This window comes from Protopterus annectens, chromosome 3.part0, assembly GCF_019279795.1.
Source record: "Protopterus annectens isolate FY-2018-M chromosome 3.part0, PAN1.0, whole genome shotgun sequence".
In the NCBI taxonomy this organism is placed as follows: Eukaryota; Metazoa; Chordata; order Ceratodontiformes; family Protopteridae; genus Protopterus; species Protopterus annectens.
In genome coordinates this window covers 245,401,637-245,423,868 of record NC_056731.1, presented here as the reverse complement: position 1 = coordinate 245,423,868, position 22,232 = coordinate 245,401,637, and the positions used below count along the sequence as shown (strand labels likewise).

The window sequence follows — 22,232 nt, the reverse complement described above, 5'->3', positions numbered from 1 at the left end:
AGGTATGCAATAGACTGTCCATTTATGGCTGCACAATGATAGAACACTGCTTTGTACAGTCCCATTCATGTCATAAATTCTGCAGCAGTGATATTTATAAAGAAACATAGTACAGTTATACGAGTACAGTCACCATACATTTGTTCACATAATTCCTTATCTTTTCACCATTTTGTCTCCATAGTAGTTCAGAAAGCCTTCTGTTTGGCTCCTCTAATTTCCAAAGACCTCTCCTCTAGAGTCATACATGTCTTAATGCATTTCTGATTAGACCCATTATTGAATTTAATGCCCCATTTGGCATGTATTTGTCTTAACATATGGTCAGCGTGGGAGACCTCCAGAGAGTCCTAACTGAAAAAAACAAAGGCTTCAAGACTTTCAATTATACAAAAAGGCTAACAGCCCTCTCTCAAAATGTTCAGTCCATATAGACTTCTCCATGGTGATCTATGTGTAGTCTCTTGATCCATGAAAGATGCACCTACCTTGACCTTGTTCTTGAAATACCCAGTTAAGGGGCCTAAATCTTTCAGCTCACACAGTTCATCTGCTGCACCAATCACGCGCATAGTACCTAAGCCCACATATGCGGGGGTACTCACCAGAAGCCTACCTAAAGATCAGAGACCTCCCAAACATAAACACGCTTCACATAATTCACTACCAGCTGAACACAGTACACACAAAAACACACACACTTGCCTAATAAGCCCCTAAGGCAAAACACAAAATCTAATGTTTTGATCAACTCCATTGTGAGACACACACATCCCACTCACCAGTCTGGACAAGGAAAAAGTCACGGTCAGCTGTCCGTCAGGTGCAAGGATCCCCCACATCACACACGCACTCAGATCTCTCAACAATGGGTATTGTTATGACTCTGTCATAGTCCATGTTGGTGTGAACGACCTGAGACGTACCTATCTGACGGTATGAAGAGAGACATGACTGAGATCTCCTAATACATGTCCCAGTCAGGTATGTCTGTAGCCTTAAGCAGCATTCTACCTTTTCCTAGGATGATGCCACAATATAGACAAAAATGACCGACTTTAATAATTGGCTTAGTTTCTGGTGTTATTCCAAGGGGATCCCAGTACCTGTCAGAAAGGGATGATATGACTGATAGACCACAATGCTTTGCCAGAGATGGTCTTCACCTCTCACCTCTTGGCTTTTGGTTACTGGCTACAGCAGTTGCTTCCCCCATTGTGCCTTTTTTAGGCAATCTCACAAGAACAACATTCCCAAAGTAAAACATCCTTAAAAACAATCTCAAGGTTATGCTGCTAAACCCTAGGAGTCTAAACTGAAACTGCACTCACTGGAAGCATTCCTCACTCTGATAGATGCAGACATCTGTGCAGTTAGAGAAACCTGGCTCAAGGCCATGAAGAGCTCCCCGGCCTTTCCAGGTTGTAATGCATTCCACATGTTCAAACCACAAAATGAACGTGTAAGAACTAAAGGTGGAGGAGTATAAGTTTTCAACAAAGATAAATTCACCACTAGGTTAGTTAAACAGAGTGATTCCCTAGAGTTACTCCAAGTACAAATAACTGTAGGAAAGACCCCCCCCCTCCAAGTTAGTGTCAGCTACAGACCCCCCCTCCTTGAACCATGATATCCACACGGCCTACTTGGATCTACTTGAGTTGCTCAAAATGTAACCAAACACTCTAGTTGTGGGTAACTTTAACTGCCCATCCATAGATTGGGTAAATTATATGTGTGCTAACACGCTCTGCCAAAGGTTGTTGGACTTCATTAACTCCAGTGCCCTAGAACAGATAGTTGGCACTCCCACAAGGGGCCCAAATATTCTTGATCTAGTACTCACTAACATATGTGATTGGTATACCACCACAAGTGTCGGGTCCTGCCTGGTAAAGTCTGATCATTAAATCAGTCTCGTTCAATTTAATTATTACATCAGAACGCCCCTCATATGAAATTAGGCTAAGAAACTTCTCCAAAGCCAACTACAGTCTCTTAAGAGACTGCATTAACACCTTCCAAGCTCATGTCCCCAATGACGGCAAGGACACCTATACTGGGATATACACCAATGCTCTGTATAAACATCTATACAATTGTATTGACTCAGACAAGCCTGCCTGGTAGGCATCTGCCATGAGCAGGCTATACAATAAGAGGAAGAAATTGCTGTCTAAGAACATGAAGGTACAATCTCAGAATTGGAAGCATACCCTTCTCAGTTTGAACAAAGAAATAAGACATCTTGTAAAGTCCTGCAAAGCTAACTAGTCTAAATTAGCATCCCTGGCTAAAGATAACTTAAGGCATTCTTTAGCTATATCTGAAACCTTAAAGGAATAGCCCAGATATGAGCTGAACTTGTGGTGAATGGCAACACATATCCTGAACCAGTAAAAGTAGCCAACCTATTAGCGGACAGCTTCAGTGAAGACCCAGAACATTCCTACCACCTGATCCCCACTTAGTATTTCTAAAGAGTAGGCCTAAACCGCTCTCTGCAAAGCCAAAAACACTGCCTCTATGGGACCTGATAACATCCTAGGCTGCATTCTAAATGGTTTAAAACAGGAGTTAGCAACACCTTTGAGTACTCTTTAACCCCAGCCTGAGTACTGGTTTTGCCCTTGCAGAATGGAAAACTGCTACCGTCATCCCCTTGCACAAAGGGAGTCTATCCACTGACCCTGGGAACTATAGACTATAAGCCTAACCAGACTTATCTGCAAGGCTGTGGAGAGTATTTCATGAACCTTATCAGTAAAGATATAGGAAGCCTTCAAACACTTGACCTGACCCAATTTGGTTTTGTCAAGTGCAGATCGTGCCTGTTGAACCTGGTGGGCTTCTTCAAGAATGTCACCAGAGCCCTGAATGAGGGCATATCTGTGGAAACCGTTTACCCAGACATAGGCAAGGCCTTTGACACAATCCCGTACTCGGGCATCATTGAAAAACTCGCTCAGCTTGCGATCAACCCATATATTTTCAGTTGGGTTGCACTAGCTCACCAACAGAACACGTACAGTCAAAATAAGGGAATACAACCTCCACCAGCAGACCTGTAACCAGTGGTGTTCCACAGGGATCAGTGCTGGAGTCCCTATTGTTTGGAATCTACTTCTTGGAAGTACAGGCAAAACAAAAGGTCTGTGGCTGACAAAGTTTGCTGATAACTGCAAACTGGGTGCAATCATTGAGTCCCCAAATGATGTCAACGTTCTGCAAGAAGGGCTTACTCAAACCAATGATTGGTGCCAAAGTCATGGACTTAATTTATCATCCCCTTCGGCAAGGGTGATGTCCCTGTGGATTACCATATAAATATCTACACCCTAAGCTCTAAATCAGTGGTGAGAGATTTGGGCATACAGGCTGACAGCAACTTTACCTTCGATCACCATGTCTCCACAGTGGTTAGGAAGCCCTTCTACATTGCTCACATCATAAGTAAGGGCATAGCTTCCAAAACAAAAGAGGTTATAACCCCCCTGTACTTTTCCCTCGTCAGGCCAGTAATAGAGCACAATGCTTCCTTTGGTATGTACCCTGCCAGGCACCTGCAGCAACTTGAGAGACCTTAAAGGTTTTCTCATGAAGAAAATTCAGGGTCCCGCACAAGTCCTATGTGGACAGACTGAAATAACTGTAACTATACTTTGTATTGTATAGACTACTCAGAGGTGACCTGTGCCTTGCATACAGTGCAACCTCTGATCCCACCTTAATGGCTGTGCTGCACATTCGTAAGTCAAATGGTGCACGATTCACTCGCTGTAGGGCCTGTAACCTAGCCTGTGACATCAACAGGACTTGCTGGAGAGACAGATATGTCTCACAGATGTTACCAGTCCTCTGGAACAAACTTCCAGTTCAGGTTAAACAGAGCCCCTCGTTGACCCTATTTAAGTGCAACTTGGATGATTGGATGGGAAACCGCAAATTCACCCCAGGGGTTTCACCCGTGTCCCTCTTGGATAAGAACAGTCAGTCCTGATTTAGATTGGCTTGTAATCATTGACCATATCTCTAGGCCCTATTGTGAGCAAGAGTTGAACTTGGCTAGGCTTTTACGGGCCCCAGAGCCATTAGCCTAGTAACCTCCTATGATGTCATGATAGATTCATATCCCAATGTATTTCCTATCTCTGGAACAAACTTACACTACTTGTCAAGCGGAGTAGCAACCTTGCTACTTTAACTAGATGAAGATCCTCAAATTCTCCCAGTCTGTCTTGTGTTGCCGCCTAGACGGGAGGGAACTTCTGAATATGTTTTATTGGCTATAATGGTTTGCAGACTGACTGCCTAGTATTTTTTTATATAAACCAATTGTTATAAGATAGACTTGTTTTCTTTCATCCACTTGCTCTTGTACGTTATGGATCTGTTGACTTTTAGTTATCATACAACTAAAATTGGGGGTCTGCCTTTTGACTGTTGGGGACACCTTTCAAAGCTTTACTCCTATTATATGACACATTATTCATTCCGTGTTATCTTCTTGTTTTTTAATTTTGTGGTATACTGTCTTTTGTTGCAGTCACTAATAGAATGTATGCATTTTTCTGTTTGTTTTCCACAGAGGCACTTGTTGATATCATTATTCTCTTGACACTTTTAACTTCCAGAAAAGAAGAGTCATGCACACACTTTTTTTTATACTTGGCCTTCCCTCCATTGGTGATAAAATGAGATCACGGCCATACTCCCTTAGAGATGTCAAACTGTTAGAATGTAGTGTGGCTGCAGGATTGATAATTACTTACTGATTCACCCTATTTGTGTTATAAATTACTGTAGCAGTGATCCTGCTATTCAAACATGTACTGATGTAAAATTAAAAACCCTCATTGATGACACAGTAGTTGCGTACTACTTCAGTCAGAATTTGATTTTTTCCCCTTTTTTGGCAAAATCCAGCATTCAGGCACATCTTCATGCTCAGTGAATGTGCACCTTAATGTAATTAGCCAGCTAGTTTGTTCATGGAGCCATCCACTCTTTTGCTGCTTTTGCAGTTCAAATCTCAGTCTTATCTGTTTCCAGTAAAGTTCTGTATTTGGATACCAAAGCATAATAACGAGTGCATGGCTGTCAGACTACCAGCAAAGATCTAAATTAACCGTAATTCCCAAAAAAAATCAAATTCTGGAATCTCCTCTTACGTCTTGAAAGTGTTTTTGATTTAGGCGGTTAGCTCACCTTTGCCTATCAAGGGCTTAAGCTCAGGTTGGTCCTTAGTGTAAGTTGAGCACATTGGGAGTGGGGGTGGCACACTCTCAGTTGCTACCCTGGTAGGATGCATACCAAGATTCTTGCGCTAGTCTGTCTGATCATTTAGAGTCCATGTTTCACCATCTTGGCCCTAGAGATCAGTCTCTTGAGTCATCAGTTCATGGATCAGAATACTGTGTAACAGGGATTTCCCTCCATTTACTACCTCTCAGGCCCATAGGCCAAGTGATACAGGTCAAAAGGGATCAATCTGGTCATACCGGAGTGGGTCTTGTTCTTCAGAATGTAGATGGCCAGCTGTTTGATGCCAGCACTAGCACAGGTGTCATCCTAAACCGCATTACTTTTGGCTAGTGACTGATTCAGTATCTGTTCTAGATTTGCTAGCAGCTCAGTCATGCACTTGCTTTTAAGTGAGCTCATGCACACACAATGGGGAGGGCATAGTAGTCCCTTCCCTTCAGAATCCTGTGAGCATTTGAAAGATCTTGAAAACACTGTCCCAGAAATGTGCAGGGGTAATGAGTCTGCCAGTTTCTCTTTCCCCACTGGATGACCCCTTCTTTGTAAGTGGTATCTGACTGATGAGTATTTTGGATTCTAGATGTGGCCACTTTAAGACAGGTTCTATCCACAGGGAAGTGTTCTGCTGAATCAGTCCATTTCCGTGCAGCACTTGAGGTAGAAGCAGAAATGACTGCTCACTAGGACCACACAATGCTGTCCAAGTATGGGAGGAGTGATGATAGTTTTATTTCCAGATTTTCTTGGTTGAAGGGAACTTCAGGTAATCTTCAGATCAGCTTCTGGATTGTCACCCTGCATAAGAGTATTTCCATGCTCTCATTAAGTGCTAGACGATGTTAATGGGCAAGATAGATGCCTTTTTGTACATGAACAGTACAGGTCTATACTTATGGTTATTCTTGTTTACTCTTGGTAGGAATAAGTTCGGTTGTTGCTGATTTGGTTGTCATGGTGTAGATCATGGTGACAGGAGCCTTTTTTAAAACACCTTTATCGAATTATCAGTTATGACACAGGCAAACTTGCATTTATATAAAAGTAATCAAACAATATTAATGGTGGCACAAGCCTTGTTATGGGAAGGGTCTCCTGATGTTCCCATCATGGGACAACAGGCAGGTAACCTGGTAGGTATGTAACAACTTGAAGAACAGCAGCAAGAAGAAATCCACAACTGGCACAAGCACAGGTTTAATTAAAAAAAAATTTCAAGACTCCAGTGCCTCAGCTTACAGCCTTCCAGGAGTAATACAAAACACACAGCTTTACGCAGACTTTATATAACACCATTCATTAATTAATTATTCAATTACATAGTAATTGTTTCCAATTAATCTCTAAATTTAAGCCTACAGGTATCATAGTATTGAACTTTAAAATATACACAGGTTCTTTATAAAGAAGTTTGTCCTTAATATCACATATTTCACCAGTTTTCATAAAAACTTGCTCTAAAACAGAAGCTTTTAACAAAGAATGATCAGCATTATGAACTGTTCTGAAATGCATTGCAGTATTACTTTTTATTTTACCATTCTTTATATCTCTTATATGTTCCTGTATTCTTACTTTAAATTTCCTTTTGCTTTCTCCTATATAACCTGGTAGGTCTCTGCAGGTTATTTCTGGAGATAGCCCCTTTGTGGGCTGTTCCTTGAATACAGCCTCTAGGGATCACCATAAATTAGCCAAAATTGCTCCCTCACTGCATCCCACAGAAAGTCCTTTGTCAAAATGCAATGTTCTATCACTCAGCAATTTGGTTTCATGAGGAGGTGAGCAAGTTTGGTGATGTTTTAAAACAGACCTTCATTCCAGTACTAAAGCCGTGGCATCAAAGGCTGTACCTGCTCCTGGTCTGCTGGAAATGGGGCACTCAGGAGTTGGTACTATTTGTGTCCATGGAAAATAGTATCCTTTCTCTATTCCACTAAGTGCAGTAAGGCAGAATGGTAGAAACTCTACACATGTTTGCTGCCATGGAGCTTAGGCAGTTTTTGTATGCCTTCTGTACCTCAGTGAAAGTTCAAGAAGAAAGCCAAAAATCAAGTGTGCTGCCCCATGATGTCCAAGAAAGGCATGGTCTCCGGTCCCTTAATGGACCCTTATCAGCTCAGGAAAACCTCCTGGTCCTTGCTGAGCATATCTTTCTACAGGTGGGGTGTATCCAGCTCCACTTCATAGCCTGGTAGCTGACATCAACACCTTTATTCTGTTAGAGTACTCTCAGATAATGGAAGCTGCTAGGAATCTTTCCACTTGGCCTCCAAGTAAAAGAAGTCCTCATAGGAGTGGTTCCCTGTACGGACACATTTGGTTAGTCTGCAGTTCATTCTGACTTGCCACAGGCACCCTGTATGCTTCAGGTCACAGTTATTCTGCACTTAGGAATGCATTTTTACTTTTCTCTTTACATAATGACCTCTGGATGTAAGAATTATGGTCAGTACCAGTTGATTATTTCTTAATAAAGTCCTTCATTTCCATTGTCAGTTTAGCAGCCCCCACCCCACCAAGGAGCTGAAGTTAATGGTAGCCAAGCCTTCTCTTCCACATTTTTAGAACACACTATACCTGGGGGTCATCATGTAAGCATATTACATCTCAGAAATTCAGGTGCTTATTTAAAGATAATTCTATCTGGTCTTTCTCAAAGACACAGTGACCCTTAGGATGAACCACTTCCTTCTGAATGTGATGTCAGAGCATTCACTGAAACAATTCATGGTAGAAGCCAAGGGAGAGAGGGTCCTTCACACTCTGGCCGTATACCTTCAGTTCAGGTCCTACCTGATGAGGATGCACAAATTCTGGAAGACTAGCCTGTTATTATCTCCTTTGCTCTGGGAAGAGAAGGAGTTTATTACTAAACAGGCAGTTTGTCAAGTGAATTGCCACCTGCATTTCTTTGTTTTTTTTGCTTGCTTCGTGAATGTACTTTCTAGCAAATGTTCGTGCTCTTGCCACTTGGTCTTCAGTCTTCAGTTTATGCCTTCACCAGCCAGTGATTAGTTGTTTCAGTTGTTTGTTGAGGAATTGAGGCTGTTTTTTGGGAAGTTCATTTCCCAAGAGTCCTGTATGTGTGCTGTGACCAAGGGTAACTTGAGGATCTTCCACCATGGTAGGACTTGTTGAGATTCTGCCCTGTCAGGAGATTTCTTGATATTGGGTATCACAAGTGTATGTTCTTTCATTTTCAGTTGATTTATTAAGTGTCACTTCTTGGTAGGTAAGAGATTACCTTCCTGACATCCTCCTTTGGGTAAGCAGACCTCCAGTCAATAGCTGCTGTTAAGAGTTCCCTGTAAGGTGGACAATTATATATTCATTTGTTTAATAATGTGGTGATCTGATCTGCATGTTGGTGCTTGTTAACTAGGAGCAAAGTAGTAGGCTCCAGGGAAGAATAGCTTATACACATGCTATGTCACTGAAAGTGCCAGCTTGTATGGATTTTTTTTTTTTTGTAACAACTAACTACTGCTTAATGTAGAAGTGATACGTGGCCAAAAAAACATTAAGGAAGCTCCTCTGGTAGAATGTGATAGCAGTAAGACTGTGTCTGTTATACATGAAAAGTATACCCAGACAAAGCTGTACCATCTCACTGATGATAAATACTTACAGGAGTGTTTTTTCCCCCTGTAGTTTGTATTGTACTGTACCTAATATGAAGACATGCCTTCCCGGCCTTATTACCTGGGACAACTACCAAAACGTAGGTTTAGTATTTTATGTAACATGCTGTTTGTAAGCCAGCACTCCTTTCTTGCAGTTAAAATATGAGTGCAATATTTGAAGAGCAGTAACCTCAGGAAAACATATTACTAAAGATGGTTGTTTGTAATAACCAGCACCAGTTTTAAATTCACAAAATATAGATGGTCCAGTTTACTGTCTGGCACATTGTGCTTAACTTGTGAGACTGTGTGTGTTGTGTCTAATTATCTTTTGATGTTGCTGATTTCACGTGTCTTTTTTTCAGGTTCTGTTACTCTGCATCAGTGGCAGCAGCTTGCTCAGCCTAACTTAGGAGGTATCCTTGACCCAAGGCCTGGTGTTGTCACCAAGGGGTTCAGGCCCCTAGAACTTGACCTGGATGAAGTCTATCGTCTGAGTGACTATGAAGAAGATGAGACAGTCAATATTTCTTTTCAGGACCTGCCTACCTCTACCTCAGCTCAGCACCTGGTGACCTCAGGTGAGAGGTCGCAAGCACAAGTGACTGTTTCAAACAGCGACTCTTACCCAAGGCAGTCTCAGTCTAAAACAGAAGAGATGGAGGATCCCACAGCTGACAGAGATGGGTTGTCTGGTGAGGGAGCCTCCTTGAGTGTGGTTAAGTGGACATCTGACAAAATACTCAATATTAGGCCCATTGCATATTGTACTAAAATAATTTACATATAGGAGCTTCATATATAGCCTCTGCATCATGCTTGACACTTGCATTTCAACATATATTTGAAATTCATCTCATTTAAATCACTGTTCATTTTATTCATCATGCATATAGAGCCTTTTAAATTTTAGATTGTTTACCTTACTACAGGTAATGGACTCCTTTTATGTGTGTGAGATGGATTTTTGCTGAGAATAAAGGAATTGTATAGGTAGGTATTGGGTTTACAATCCACCCTAAAGTGTTTACCAAGTGGAATTTCATTACAAACTTCAGACAGTTCCATAAGGAATATTGAGTTGAGGGTTCCCACTGCAGGAATGACATATATAGTTTTCATGTCCATACAGCAAATTCAGGAGGGTCCCTATTCATTTAATGGAATCAAGGAATCTCAAACACAGCTAATAGAGTTGGGGTACCACAATCTAAAAATGGTTGATTCTTTAAATCTGCAAAGATTACTTTGTTTCTACAGCTACATTTCCAAGCATGATTAATAGAACCAGGGTCCCCCACAGGTTTAATTTTGTCTTGGGTCTAAGAAGACGTTTACTCAACTTATAGATTCCTGCTTCTTTACTAATCTAACCCTTAATGATTACGAGGGGAGTTTAGAACGTATGTATTTTTCTACATACCAAAGCAAAGATATTTTTTTAATCTTAAGGAAGTTGTACTGCTAGCCTTAATAGTTTTCATCACACCACATCTAGTGGGACTAATTTGTAATTTAACCAAATAAAATCCTCCTCACCTTTGTTGCATAGCAGAGTAACAAAAGTATATAGGACAGAATTGCTGTGGGCAGCTTCCTGAGACTAGCTGTGTGAACAGTATCCAAGGGAGTGCTTTCCTTTCTTGGTCAATGGTTATCATAACACTGTGGTGGTGGAGGCCTTGTTACAGTGCAAGATGTTATGAATACAGGAGAGGTATTTCTTCAAAGTCTGTGCAACTTATGGATCCACGAACACCGTGGGACTTGGACAGGCATTTTGTGCTTCCCCTCACTTTCTATACACAGTTGTTTGTATGCTTTTTTTTTCCTTGGGGGAATAGGAAACTGTAAGAAGGCTAGCCGTACACTACTCCTAAGAATGAAATAAAGGGGCTTGCCTTGTGTAAGGTGAGTATAATAGGGCAAGTAATCAAAAGGTGGTCATAGACTAAAGTGCAGTATGGTTTAAAAATCATGAAGTGTAAACAAAAGAAAAAAGAAATGCTAGCCCTGAATGTTGTGATGCCCCCCCCCCCCACCAGTACCGAAAAGATGTAACCAGAATGAAATTTGCTACTTTATTATAACATATGGCTGTGTGTTATGTTGCATGAGAACTATTAGGCTGTTACCACTGACTTTTTAACAGGTGAACTCTACAGAATTTGCCTACATGTCATAGTGTCTTCTGTGTTCATTAAGCCTCCCCTTGGCAAGTATAATGTGTTGAATCAGTTGACAAAAAGTTGTATTGTCCTAAAAAATTGCTTTGGGCTTGCTGAACCAAGCCATGTATCTACCAGAAAATATGGCACACCTCCCTGCAGTTGTTTCTCTAACCAAAGGACCTGCACATGAACAGTGTTTTCCCAGCACGCACTCACAGTATGCCAAACAAGATGCCGCAGTCAAAGGAAAGAATGTTGGCAGCAGACCTGAAAAAAATGAAGCAGTTTTAAGTAAGACAGTGCTGACTTTTTAATGGGTCCATAGTTGCTGCTATCTGTAGGCAAGTATATACTGTCAAATGACTTATGGGTGCTGTAACTATCATACTAGTCACAGCACATAGTTGTTGCTGTATTTTAAACTGCAAGGTACAGCGCAGTGATATTGTCCTTGGCTGAAATGTTTAGTAGGTTAATGTTTGTCTGCTGCAGTATTGCAGGCCTGTAAATGGGTATGCACATTTGACTGCATGTACAGTTGTGTTCAAGTAATACACATTTAAAAAAATAAAGCAAAGCCTACAATATCTGGTGTAAGAATATCAGAGGTCTTGAAACAAGGTTTTCATAAATGTGTAGTTCTGAACTGCATTCATTAGAAAGTTTCATAAACAGTTTTAATGAAAGCCACAGCTTTTTAAAAGGTAACCTCCTGCTGTTTGGTGTAGGCAGTACTCTGCATTGCAATGATTTGGTGCCATTAATTTAGCAGGGCTTTTGGTGGTGGTAGTGGTGTGTGTTTGACAGAGATTAGTACTTTGTGTTGTATTGCTTGTCTGATAAATAATACTATTGGTGTCATAATGGTGCTTATTTGCTACTAAGGGTTACTTGGTGTTATGATGGTGTCTGCTATACAAAGGGCTCTGTTACAGAGGTTTTTCTTCTTGATTTACTTTGAATTTTGATTATAACATTATGCTTAATGCAGTTTTGCTTTGAACTGCTCTAGCTTTCAAATAAGGTATATTTCAGTTCTTAAGAATTTTTATTTTAATTATTTTACTGGATTTTATTAGCATCTTCTGAAATAACCCTCCACAATGAAACCACCTAATTTCTGTGAATCTGCTGTCATTGAATGGGCGCTACAGATATAAGCCTTGCGGGGGTCTCCTGTACAGGGTCTTGCTTTTAGGTGGAAGAAGAGTTTGCTTTTAGCTCCTCTGGTTATTGTATTATTGTTATTATTGCAGAACATTAAAATGTTTTATGGGGAACAGACGTAATATGAGAAAAATTAACTGATTAGTAACTTGTGACTATGGTGTGGTTCAGCTAACAAATATGCCTGTCTCCACACAAAAGATAGTAGTATTATGCAGAAGATATGAAGAGTAGAAAATCCTTATGGGAAGTATATTCATGTAACTTGCCTTGAGCGAAAACATCACTGTGTATTATTTTCTGTCTGGCCAAGTCACATTCTTCATATGTAAAATATATGGTTTTGAGACAAAAAAATTAAAAAAATTGTAGCTAAAGAAACATGAATAAAATGAACTGACCTTATCTTAGGGTTAGTGGCATTGTATGATGAAATTTAGCAACACCTGCAGTAGTAAGCAGATTTGAAGCTATATGATCCATTGAGATGGAAGTTTATCTTCAGGTTATAGATCTGATGTTGTCCAACTCATTCCGTTAACCTGAAGGACTTTGTTCTGACCTTCAGAACTGATCAGCTGCCTTCTCACAGCTTAAGAATCCAAAACTTGAGCTCCTCCTACCTACCAACAATGCCCCGGTCCCCTGACACTACCTCAGATCTCGTTTGCCTTGCTTGGTATTCAGCAGCGAGTTCCACTTGAGCTTCTCCAGAGTAGGTTTTTGGTGAGTTTTCTCCCAATATTTTGGCTTTCTCCTCCCCTCTGTCCTCTCTTTTGACTGTCTGGTTCTCAGGGTTCTTTCCATTAGGCTTTTCTGTTTAAAAAAAAAAAAGTTTCTCTTTCAGTTCTTCTCTTTGGTGCCCTTTCTCCCTTTGGCTTTCTTTTTTTTTTTTATCCCTATGGCTGATCAAAAGGCTTTGGGGATCAAAAAATCCACTTCCTGTGGGAGGGAAGATTCCTTTATCTGACACCCATAGGGTGTACATCTATTGTTTGGGGCTTCTCCATTTGGAAGCCCCTTGCGATATTTGCAGGGGTTTTCACCCCCCAGGCTCTGGCTGATAGGAGAAGCAAACTCATTTTACAGGGCATGCTTCTTCCTTCTGCTACCTTGGGGGCTCCTTCGTTATCAGGGGCTCAACCCCTGGCTAAGAAGTCCAAAGATGTTTGGGAGACTGCTGCCCATGTGGTCCTCCTCGGAAGAAAGCAAAGTCCTCGGAACCGTCCCACTCATCTCCAAGCTCTCTTACCTCCTTTTTCTCCTCTGCCCTGTTCTCCTTCAAGGCTACGGGGCCAAGTGATTCTCACCTGACATTGGCTCCAGCTGTGTTGGAGCCAGGACCTTCTCTACTGGTGCCTCCTGGAAACTGTCCGATCCGTTCCCAGCGGAGATCTCTCCACCCTCATGCTTCAGCTTTATCTAGGTCTTCCCAAAAGTTTACCTTTACAAAGGCAAATTTCACCCAGGCGAACAGCAAATGTTCGAAAATACAATTTCAAAATCACAGAACATCGATCCGACAATGTTCGAAAGACTAAAGGTCGAATGCTGTATTGCATTTGGCCATTAAACATTCGCACAATATGAGTACAACCTTAAAAGACGTCACATACGTGTGTGCGTCATTTCTGCATTCTGTTTGAACAAGTACTATTCAAAATTCAGTGGTAGCAAGCTGAAATCCTTGTATTCATTCTTGTAGATTATTGTGTACAGCAGATATCGATGCAGGATGGAGGTATGATGTCTTGCTAATGACTGTTGTAAGGGAAATTATAAACAAAGACTGCAATGTAGCTACCGCTGCTAGTTTTGGACACTTTCCAATGTGTTTTCATACTGAAATATTATGCCATCTGTAGTCAATGTCCATGTAATGTGTTTCTGTAGCATACCTGACAGTAACCGCAAGTATTTGAAATCCGTACATAATGATGTGACCTGAGTGGCATATAGTGTATAGTGTTTACTGTACAGTACAAACATAATATTGAAAGTATGTCAGCCATATGTTCGTCTCACAGTCACAACTGCTGTTGTAGAGCATGTAGGAATGACTACACTGTATTTAATAGAGAGCATGGTGTCTGTGTATTTGATATAGTGGGTCAGGTAATCCTGTAAAGCTTGGCTCATGTATGTGATGCTATGTAAAACGGTGCAGTATGTGGCAAGGTTGATTTTAAGTTGTAAGTGCATAATGTGGAACAGCAAACACCAGAAGCACAGTTAACGTGTATTCCCTAATGTCATCTTAGCTGGCCTGTCTGTCCTAATATGTCTTGTCTGTTGTTGTTCACTGGATAAAGAGTGTGCTGTCACCTGTCTTTCAGCCTGGGGAAGGTAGTTCACAGGAGTATGCACCAGGTACTCTACAAGCAGGACCCAGAAAAGATGTTAACTGCTAATGATTGATGGGTATCAGTACTATCAAGAGAAGTGTGTACAAGCTAGGCAGTATTGGTGTTGTACGCATAAAAACAAGGAAAGATGTAAGGGTAGATGTGTAACAGACTCAGACAAGGATGGTTGTAAATTGGTTAAGAGCATCCCCCATTATCATGCACCTGATGTGCTGCAAGGGGAGGTAATGCGAGTTAAACATCAACTCAAACGTCAAGTAGAGCAGTCTGTAGAAGACCACTGTAAAATTGTTGCTGAGGTGCTAGCAGGTACATCAGCGGGCATGGTGAATGAGTTACCTAATACCACAGCACTGAAGCAAAGTATTGGGAGGCAGACGTATAAGCAGAAGTTGGCCATGTTTAAACACTTCCACTCCTTGAGGGAATTGACAGCTGATATGCTACCCTTGGAGACAGGTACATTTGTAATACGGCACAGCGCAGATACACCCAGTGACACAAATGTTATCACCACTATGGATAATCTTAGAATGATATGCGAGTCAGAATATATACTGGCAGATGGGACCTTCCCCATCAGCACTACTGAATGCAGACAGGTTTACACTTTACATTGTGCACTTAATGGTGGAGTGAGCAAAAAGGTAGTACCAGTGGTGTATAGGATAATGCTCAGTAAAAGTGAGGATTGTTATGATAAGTTTTGGGGAATGATACTGCAATTATGCAATGACAATGAACTGACACTGTTACCCAACATGGTTCTTACCAATTTCGAACATGCTGCAGTTAACTCTATCAGGAGACACCTACCCAACACCCTAGCTAAGGGCTGTTGGTTCCATTTTTGTCAAATAGTGTGGCGGAACATCCAGAAATTGCATCTGGCGGGCACCTTCGGTAGCAGTATGTCTTTTGCCATGTCATGCAAAGAGATACCGACGTTGGCATTTGGGGCACCTGAGGATATCTGTAACACCTTTGCCGAAATAGGTTGACAAGCCATTATGTACCTTTGTTAAAGAAACATATGTCCATGGTAGGCCACATAGGTGTGGAATGCGTGGGAATACATCTGAGAGAATACCCCGTCTGTTCGACAGCTCATTCTGGAACCAACATGACACATGTGATGGGATACCTAGACAGTCAGAATGCAGTAGAGGGGTGGCACAGGAGACTACGGAGTTTAACGGGTAAAGAAAATTGTACATGCTGGATATCCTGCATACAGTACAGTTGGAGCCGAACCATGTTGATGATCTTAGGCGTAGACAATTGCTCTGTCTGCCTTCAGCCCCAAAAAGGAGAAGATTGTGTGGACTTTTTATATCCACTCTATATGGAGAGAGAGGGAGAGAGATTGATTCGTGGTTAGAAGTACACCCTGGGAAATAACAGAATTATTGAAATTGTAGCACTGTACAGATGAAGTGAATGCTCTTATAATCAAGATCACTGTAAATATGTCTTATGTTGTGAGCCAGCATGATCGGATATAATGTTTAAATACTTGTACTTCAATACTTCATACTTCAATTTTTCCATTGGAACTAGATAAACTTTCAACTTAAGCACTCAAGCCATTCATTTCTCAGCCTGGCACTTGCTCAAAACTCATAGCAAGCACTTATAAAGCACTACAGAAGGACAAGGCTCTCTATTCGACCTTACCAGCCATTCAGTAAAATAGTTTACTGTACCTATCCAGGCATGTCCAAAGGGCAGTTTCAGGTGTACTCTCCAGTCCAACTGATGAATCTGGGCATTTTGAGGCAATGTAACAACTGCCTCATGTACACAGACAACCCTCTCCTCCTACCACCAAACACTAATACATGCAAGAGATGCAATTATACAGCCAAACTGGTGGCTAAGCGCTCTCAACCCAAGACTGGATCAGACAGTCAAGAGGAGAAGGGAAACACTGGCATCACACCACCAGTCTCACATAGACCCATTAAACCAGCACCGGTAAAAAACACACGTAAATACACAAAAACATACTCGGAGGCTCTAAATAAAAGTCTGCAAAAGCAACAGAGCCCTCCAAAGCAGACATCCAAGCAACCTCCACCCCCAACACAAACCATGAAACACATACTTCACAAAACCTGTGTGCCACGCAATCACAGCCCTCAAGGCAAAATAACATACCCAACATACTAGTAATAGGTGACTCTGTAGTCAGGCCCACTGACGTCCCACTCACTAGGCTGAATAAGGAGAAGGTTACTGTTAGTTGCCTGTCGGGTGCCAGGATCCGCCACTTAACACAAGCACTCAGGTCACTCCAGAACAAGTACAAATATGACTCTGTCATTGTCCATGTTGGTGTGAATGACCTGAGCCGTACCTCCCTGGACTGCATGAAAAGAGACCTGGAAAGAGATCTCTGACCACATAGCCCAGGCTGGTTTGACCCTGACTCCTGCCCTCACCAAGAATGATACGGTATAAAGAAAAAATTATCAATTTCAACGATTGGCTAAGTTTCTGGTGTCATTCAAAGGGGATCCAGTGTCTGCCTGGGATGACATGCTCGAAAAGCCATGCTGCTTCACTAGAGACTACTTGCACCTGTCACCCTTAGGCTTTTGAATACTGGCCAAGGCTCTTGCCACCCCCATATTGCCTTTTTTAGGCAAGGCTCAAAAGACAATCCCACCACCGTAAATAGCACAAGTAACAAAAATATGAGGGTAATACTACTCAATGCCAGACGTCTAAACCTCAAAATGCACGCACTCGAGGCACTCCTCAGTATGGAGAAAATCGATATATGTGCCGTAACAGAAACCTGGTTTAAGGCTCCAGAGAGCACCCCAGCACTACCAGGCTACAACTCATACCATACATTTTGGCCACAGAACCTGGACCGAAATACAAAAGGCGGGGGAGTATTCATATTCATCAAGGATACCCACGCCTCCAGGTTAATGGCACAGCACGATGCTTCAGAGGTTATCCACGTGCAACTAACAATGGGCTACAGATCACCCACCATGTCCCAGGACCCCCATTCCGCATTTCTGGAAAGACTGGGTAATATAAAGGTCCTTCCAAACACCCTAATATTGGGTGATTTCAACTACCCAAACATTAACTGGGAGAACTACTCAAGTACTAACTCCCTTGCCCAATATTTCTTAGAACATATAAACTCTAACACCCTGGAACAACTGGTCAACACTCCCACCAGAGGTGACAACATATTGGACCTGGTCATCACCAACATGGGCTACCAGTGTTCCACACCAGAGGTCAACCCCTCGCTGGTTAGATCTGACCATAAACAAATCACTTTGGATATCCACATTCCGCCCCCACCCCCAGACAAGGAAACCACCATGAAAAACATTTCAAAAGCAAATTTCACAGTACTTAAGACGGAGGTGGAAAGTTTCAAAGCTCCCATGCTAAAGGATAACGCTGTCCAAGCTGCAAAATCCTTTACTAATGCATTCTACGGGCACCTACAAGAATGCATGGATCGTGCTATCCCAGGCAAAACCAAGACTCACTCCTCCAAGAAAAGGAAACCAGTTTGGTGGACCCCTGCCATAAACAAGCTATACAATAGCTGGAGGAAACTAGTACAGAAAAGAGTAAAATCCCAAGAAGGGGAGACATCCCTGATCAGTATCAGCAAGAAACTACGATCCCTCATAAAATCGTATAAGGCGAGCTTTGAAAGAAAACTTGCCAAGGACTCCAAAGATAACCACAAGGCATTCTTTAGCAATGTCAAGAATCTAAGTGGCAATGCTGAGATCTGCAGAATGGCACAAAATACATTGAAGCAACTGATATTGCCAACATCCTGGCAGACAGGTTCAGTGCAAACTTCACCCCCCTCTCACCCCCAAAAGGGCCCATAACCATACCAGAAGAATGTAGAGCCCCTAAAATCAAAGATGCTCAGGTTAAAATAGCCTTCTCCAAAGCCAAAAACACAACATCAGTGGGACCGGACGGTGTCCCAGGCTGTGTCCTACATGAGCGCAAAGACGAATTAACCCCTCACCTAAACACACTGTTCAAACTCAGCCTCTCCACAGGTTGCGTACCCATAGAGTGGTGCACAGCAACAGTTATTCCGCACAAAGATAGAGCCACAACAGACCCCAGGAACTATTGCCCTATAAGCCTGACTAGCTTGGTCTGTCAGGCTATGGAGCGCATCATCATGGAACTCATTAACAGAGACATTGGGAACCTCCAAACACTGGACCCTACCCAGTTCGGCTTTATTAAGGGCAGATTATGACTCCTAAACCTGGTGGACTTCTTTGAGACAGTTACCAAGGCTATAGACAAGGGAAAGGTGGTACACATAGCCTACCTAGACCTCACAAAGGCCTTCAACACTATTCCCCATTCTGACAAGCTCAACAGCCTGAACATAAACCCCTATGTCACAAGATGGGTTGCCAATTGGCTCACGGACAGAACCCACATGGTGAGAGTTGCGGGAGCTAGGTCTGACTCTAAACCGGTTACAAGTGGCGTTCCCCAAAGCTCAGTCCTAGGACTCCTCCTGTTCGGCATATACTTCTCAGAGGTACAGACAATCACAGGAGGATTATGGCTGACAAAAGTTCGCAGACTACTGCAAACTAGGGGCTATAATTGACTCATCGGCTGACACAGACATCCTCCAAAAGGGTCTCACTGAGACAGATACCTGGTGTCAAAATCATGGCCTCAAGCTAAATGCCAAAAAGTGCATAGTTATTCCCTTTGGAAATAACAAAGTACCCACAAACCACCACATAGGTGGTAGTCCCCTAAATACAGAAAACATAATAAGGGATCTGGGGACCCAAGTAGATAGTAATCTCTCCTTTGATAATCACATTGCCAAAGTGGTAAGAAAATCCTTCTATGTGGCCCACCTAATCACAAAAGGGTTTGCATCCAGATCAAAAGAGGTCATTGTGCCCCTGTACTCATCACTCATCAGACCCCATCATATAGAGTGCAATGCCCCATTTGGGATGTACCTTACAAGACACCTGCAACAGCTGAAAAGACCACAGAAGTACTTCACCAAGAGGATCACTGGCCTCAAACAGATGTCCTATGCAACTCGACTGAAGAAACTCCAGCTGTACTCGGTTGCATGCGATCTGCTCAGAGGTGATTTCTGCCCGACATACAAGGCCATGTCCAACTCAGAATTGATGGACATGCTCCACCTAAAGAAAACCTTATCTCCTCGAGCCACATGCTCTAGGGATCTAAACCTCACCACAACAATAAATAGGATGTGCTGGAGGGATAGATTCCTATCCCAGAGACTTCCCATGCTTTGGAAGAAGATTCCAATCTACATTAGGCAGAGCTCCTCACTAACGCTCTTCAAGAGAAACCTTGACGAGTGGATGGTAAACAGAAAGTTTACCCTGGGGATCACTTCAGTGGCTCTGCTGGACAGAGGCACAGGGAATTAATCTAAGGAGGCGGCGAAGGCCAACACATTCTGGCTAGGCTTATAAATGCCTTCGGGCAGAGAGCCTAGTACCTACCTATGAACCTATGTTGGATAAGGAATCCAGCTTCACCAGTCTACTTGCAAAGAGAAATGAGTTCACAGCAAGGGGATTCGTAAAGCTTGTTGCGAAGTACTGTTCTTTCTCATAGAGATGCTGACAGTGCTGTACTTCTATTGGAAGGGACCTTTATTTGTGTGTTTAAATGCTTATTGTGAAGCTGTCTACACATGTGTTACAACGGATTGTTTATTTGGGGATAATGAGACACTACTAATGCACTACTACTTCCTGGTTGCAGTTGTTTATTGCAGATTGAGAGATGGACACAGTGCAAAAGCACGGGACGTCGGGCACAATAATGCAGTTCAAAAAAGTCGAAAAAATATTTCCGCTATTTGATTTTCAACATTATTTAAAATTTGCAATTATATTTTCGCTTATCAGAGTCGCAGAAGTAATTAATCGCACAAGTCCGTTTCGCAGTTCTAAAGGTAAACCCTTCCCAAAGCCTGTCCTCCAGGGATGTGGGTAAGCTCATAAGGCAGTTCCTCGAGACTCAAATCCAGATGGGGTTTGTGTCTGTTCCATCTGCATCCAGATCCGTGAGACTCTACCCCATAGCTCCATCTCCGATTCACCCTTCAGTTCCATTGGGTCCTGGTGCTGGGGTATCACAGCCGATATAAATTTCTTCTTCTCCTCTGGCATTCTCTCCAACCTGCTCGGCTATGGCTGCTTTGTTTCCAAGTTTGTCTCAGAGCTGTAGTGTTGAGATCAGTTCCAGGGGGTTGACTTCGACTCTGAATGCCTTGGAGTGGTCTCTTCGCCTTGGAGCCTTAGCCTTTGACAGCTCATCTTTGACTCCCCCCTCAGAGTGGGATTTCTGTTCGTTCTGGGAGGTGCCTGCTCCAGTGGCTTCGCTGCCCGTGAGATAGTTCCAGGTTGTTCAGAGTCCTCCTACATTCCAGATTGTGGAGAGGGTTCCTCCCGCAGTGGAACTTCCCTGGTTGCACTCTGGAACTGTGCTCGACATATTTGAGCTACCACATGGACAGCTGGTCCCAGAAAGCCTTGACACTGTTTCCTCAGTGGATCCCCAAGCTTATTCCGATACCTCCCAGGGCACCCTCCCAAGGAGGTCCCTCTGAAGAGACCGTGTAAAAGGAGGTACAGGGATTCCCCTATGGGACTCCCTTACCAGGGATACTGACTTAGAGGAAGGTGAAGGGTCTCCCAAGTCTCAACCTGAAGAGGCCTCCTTCAAAGACTTCCTTGAAATCCTTCACCAGAAGGGTGGATAGTCCTCTCAAACTCCTTCTCCAGAGGAGTCAGTGTTGTTGGAAACTTCCAGGGCTGACCCATCTACCATCTGGATGCCCCCCCCCCCCGGCTAACCTGCTGATTCAGCTGTTGTCATCAAGGGCTTGGAAGGAAGTGGATACAGTAGAACCCATCTCCAAGTATGCTGATAACATTTTGAGTGCCACAGCTGATAAACTGTTTTGGTCTAAAAGAATCCCAATAGATGCCTTGGTTGTGGTGGCAGTCACCAAGAAGGAGCTCACTCAGGAGAGCTTTTCTGTCCACCCCCGAGTAGGGAATCCCGGGCTCTGTACAGATTTGGTAAGAGGGTCAATGTCTCATCTACCTTTGCTCTTTGGGTGTTGAACTACCCCTCTCACTTTACCCAGCTACAAAGGGACTTAGTTAAGGAACTTTCTAGCTCAGTCCCATGGTCCTTGCCTTCTTTGGAACGGGTGTCTGTTTCTTCTAGGTTAGCCACCCTACATTCCCTAGCTAATGCATCCATGAGGCTTATTTCTCATGCTGCGGAGGGTACCTCGAAGGCAGCTGGTTCAAACATTGCCATTAGCATCATGCCTGGATGAGATTTTGCAGAGCCTTTTAAACAGTCCTTCGTTAATGCCCCTTTTGATGGCTCCACTTTGTTTGGGCCCATGGTACATGGCAACTTGACCCAGAGTGAGAATGATGGTAAGACCCTGTCTGCCACCGGGATCCATTTTTCTACTCCACAACAGACCATTTCTAGGAATCAGTGTGGCAGTAAGAGAATGTCATTTTGGAAGTCGCAGGGCCCTTTCTGGGACACTCAGGGAGACTATTCCCCCCCCCCCC

General features: G+C 42.8%; 1 protein-coding gene across 7 annotated transcripts in view; it reads left to right on the top strand.

Moving 5' to 3' along the window:
• The window catches only part of TRAK1 (trafficking kinesin protein 1), a 969,724-nt gene that overhangs the window by 807,537 nt on the left and 139,955 nt on the right, over positions 1-22,232 (top strand). For 5 of the 7 annotated variants that reach the window (XM_044064726.1, XM_044064725.1, XM_044064728.1 and 2 more), the window contains exon 13: positions 9,254-9,583. In XM_044064726.1, coding sequence (XP_043920661.1) covers positions 9,254-9,583 — 330 coding nt within the window. The remainder of the gene's footprint in view (positions 1-9,253; positions 9,584-22,232) is intronic. The other 2 variants (XM_044064729.1, XM_044064727.1) reach the window with 1 other exon arrangement.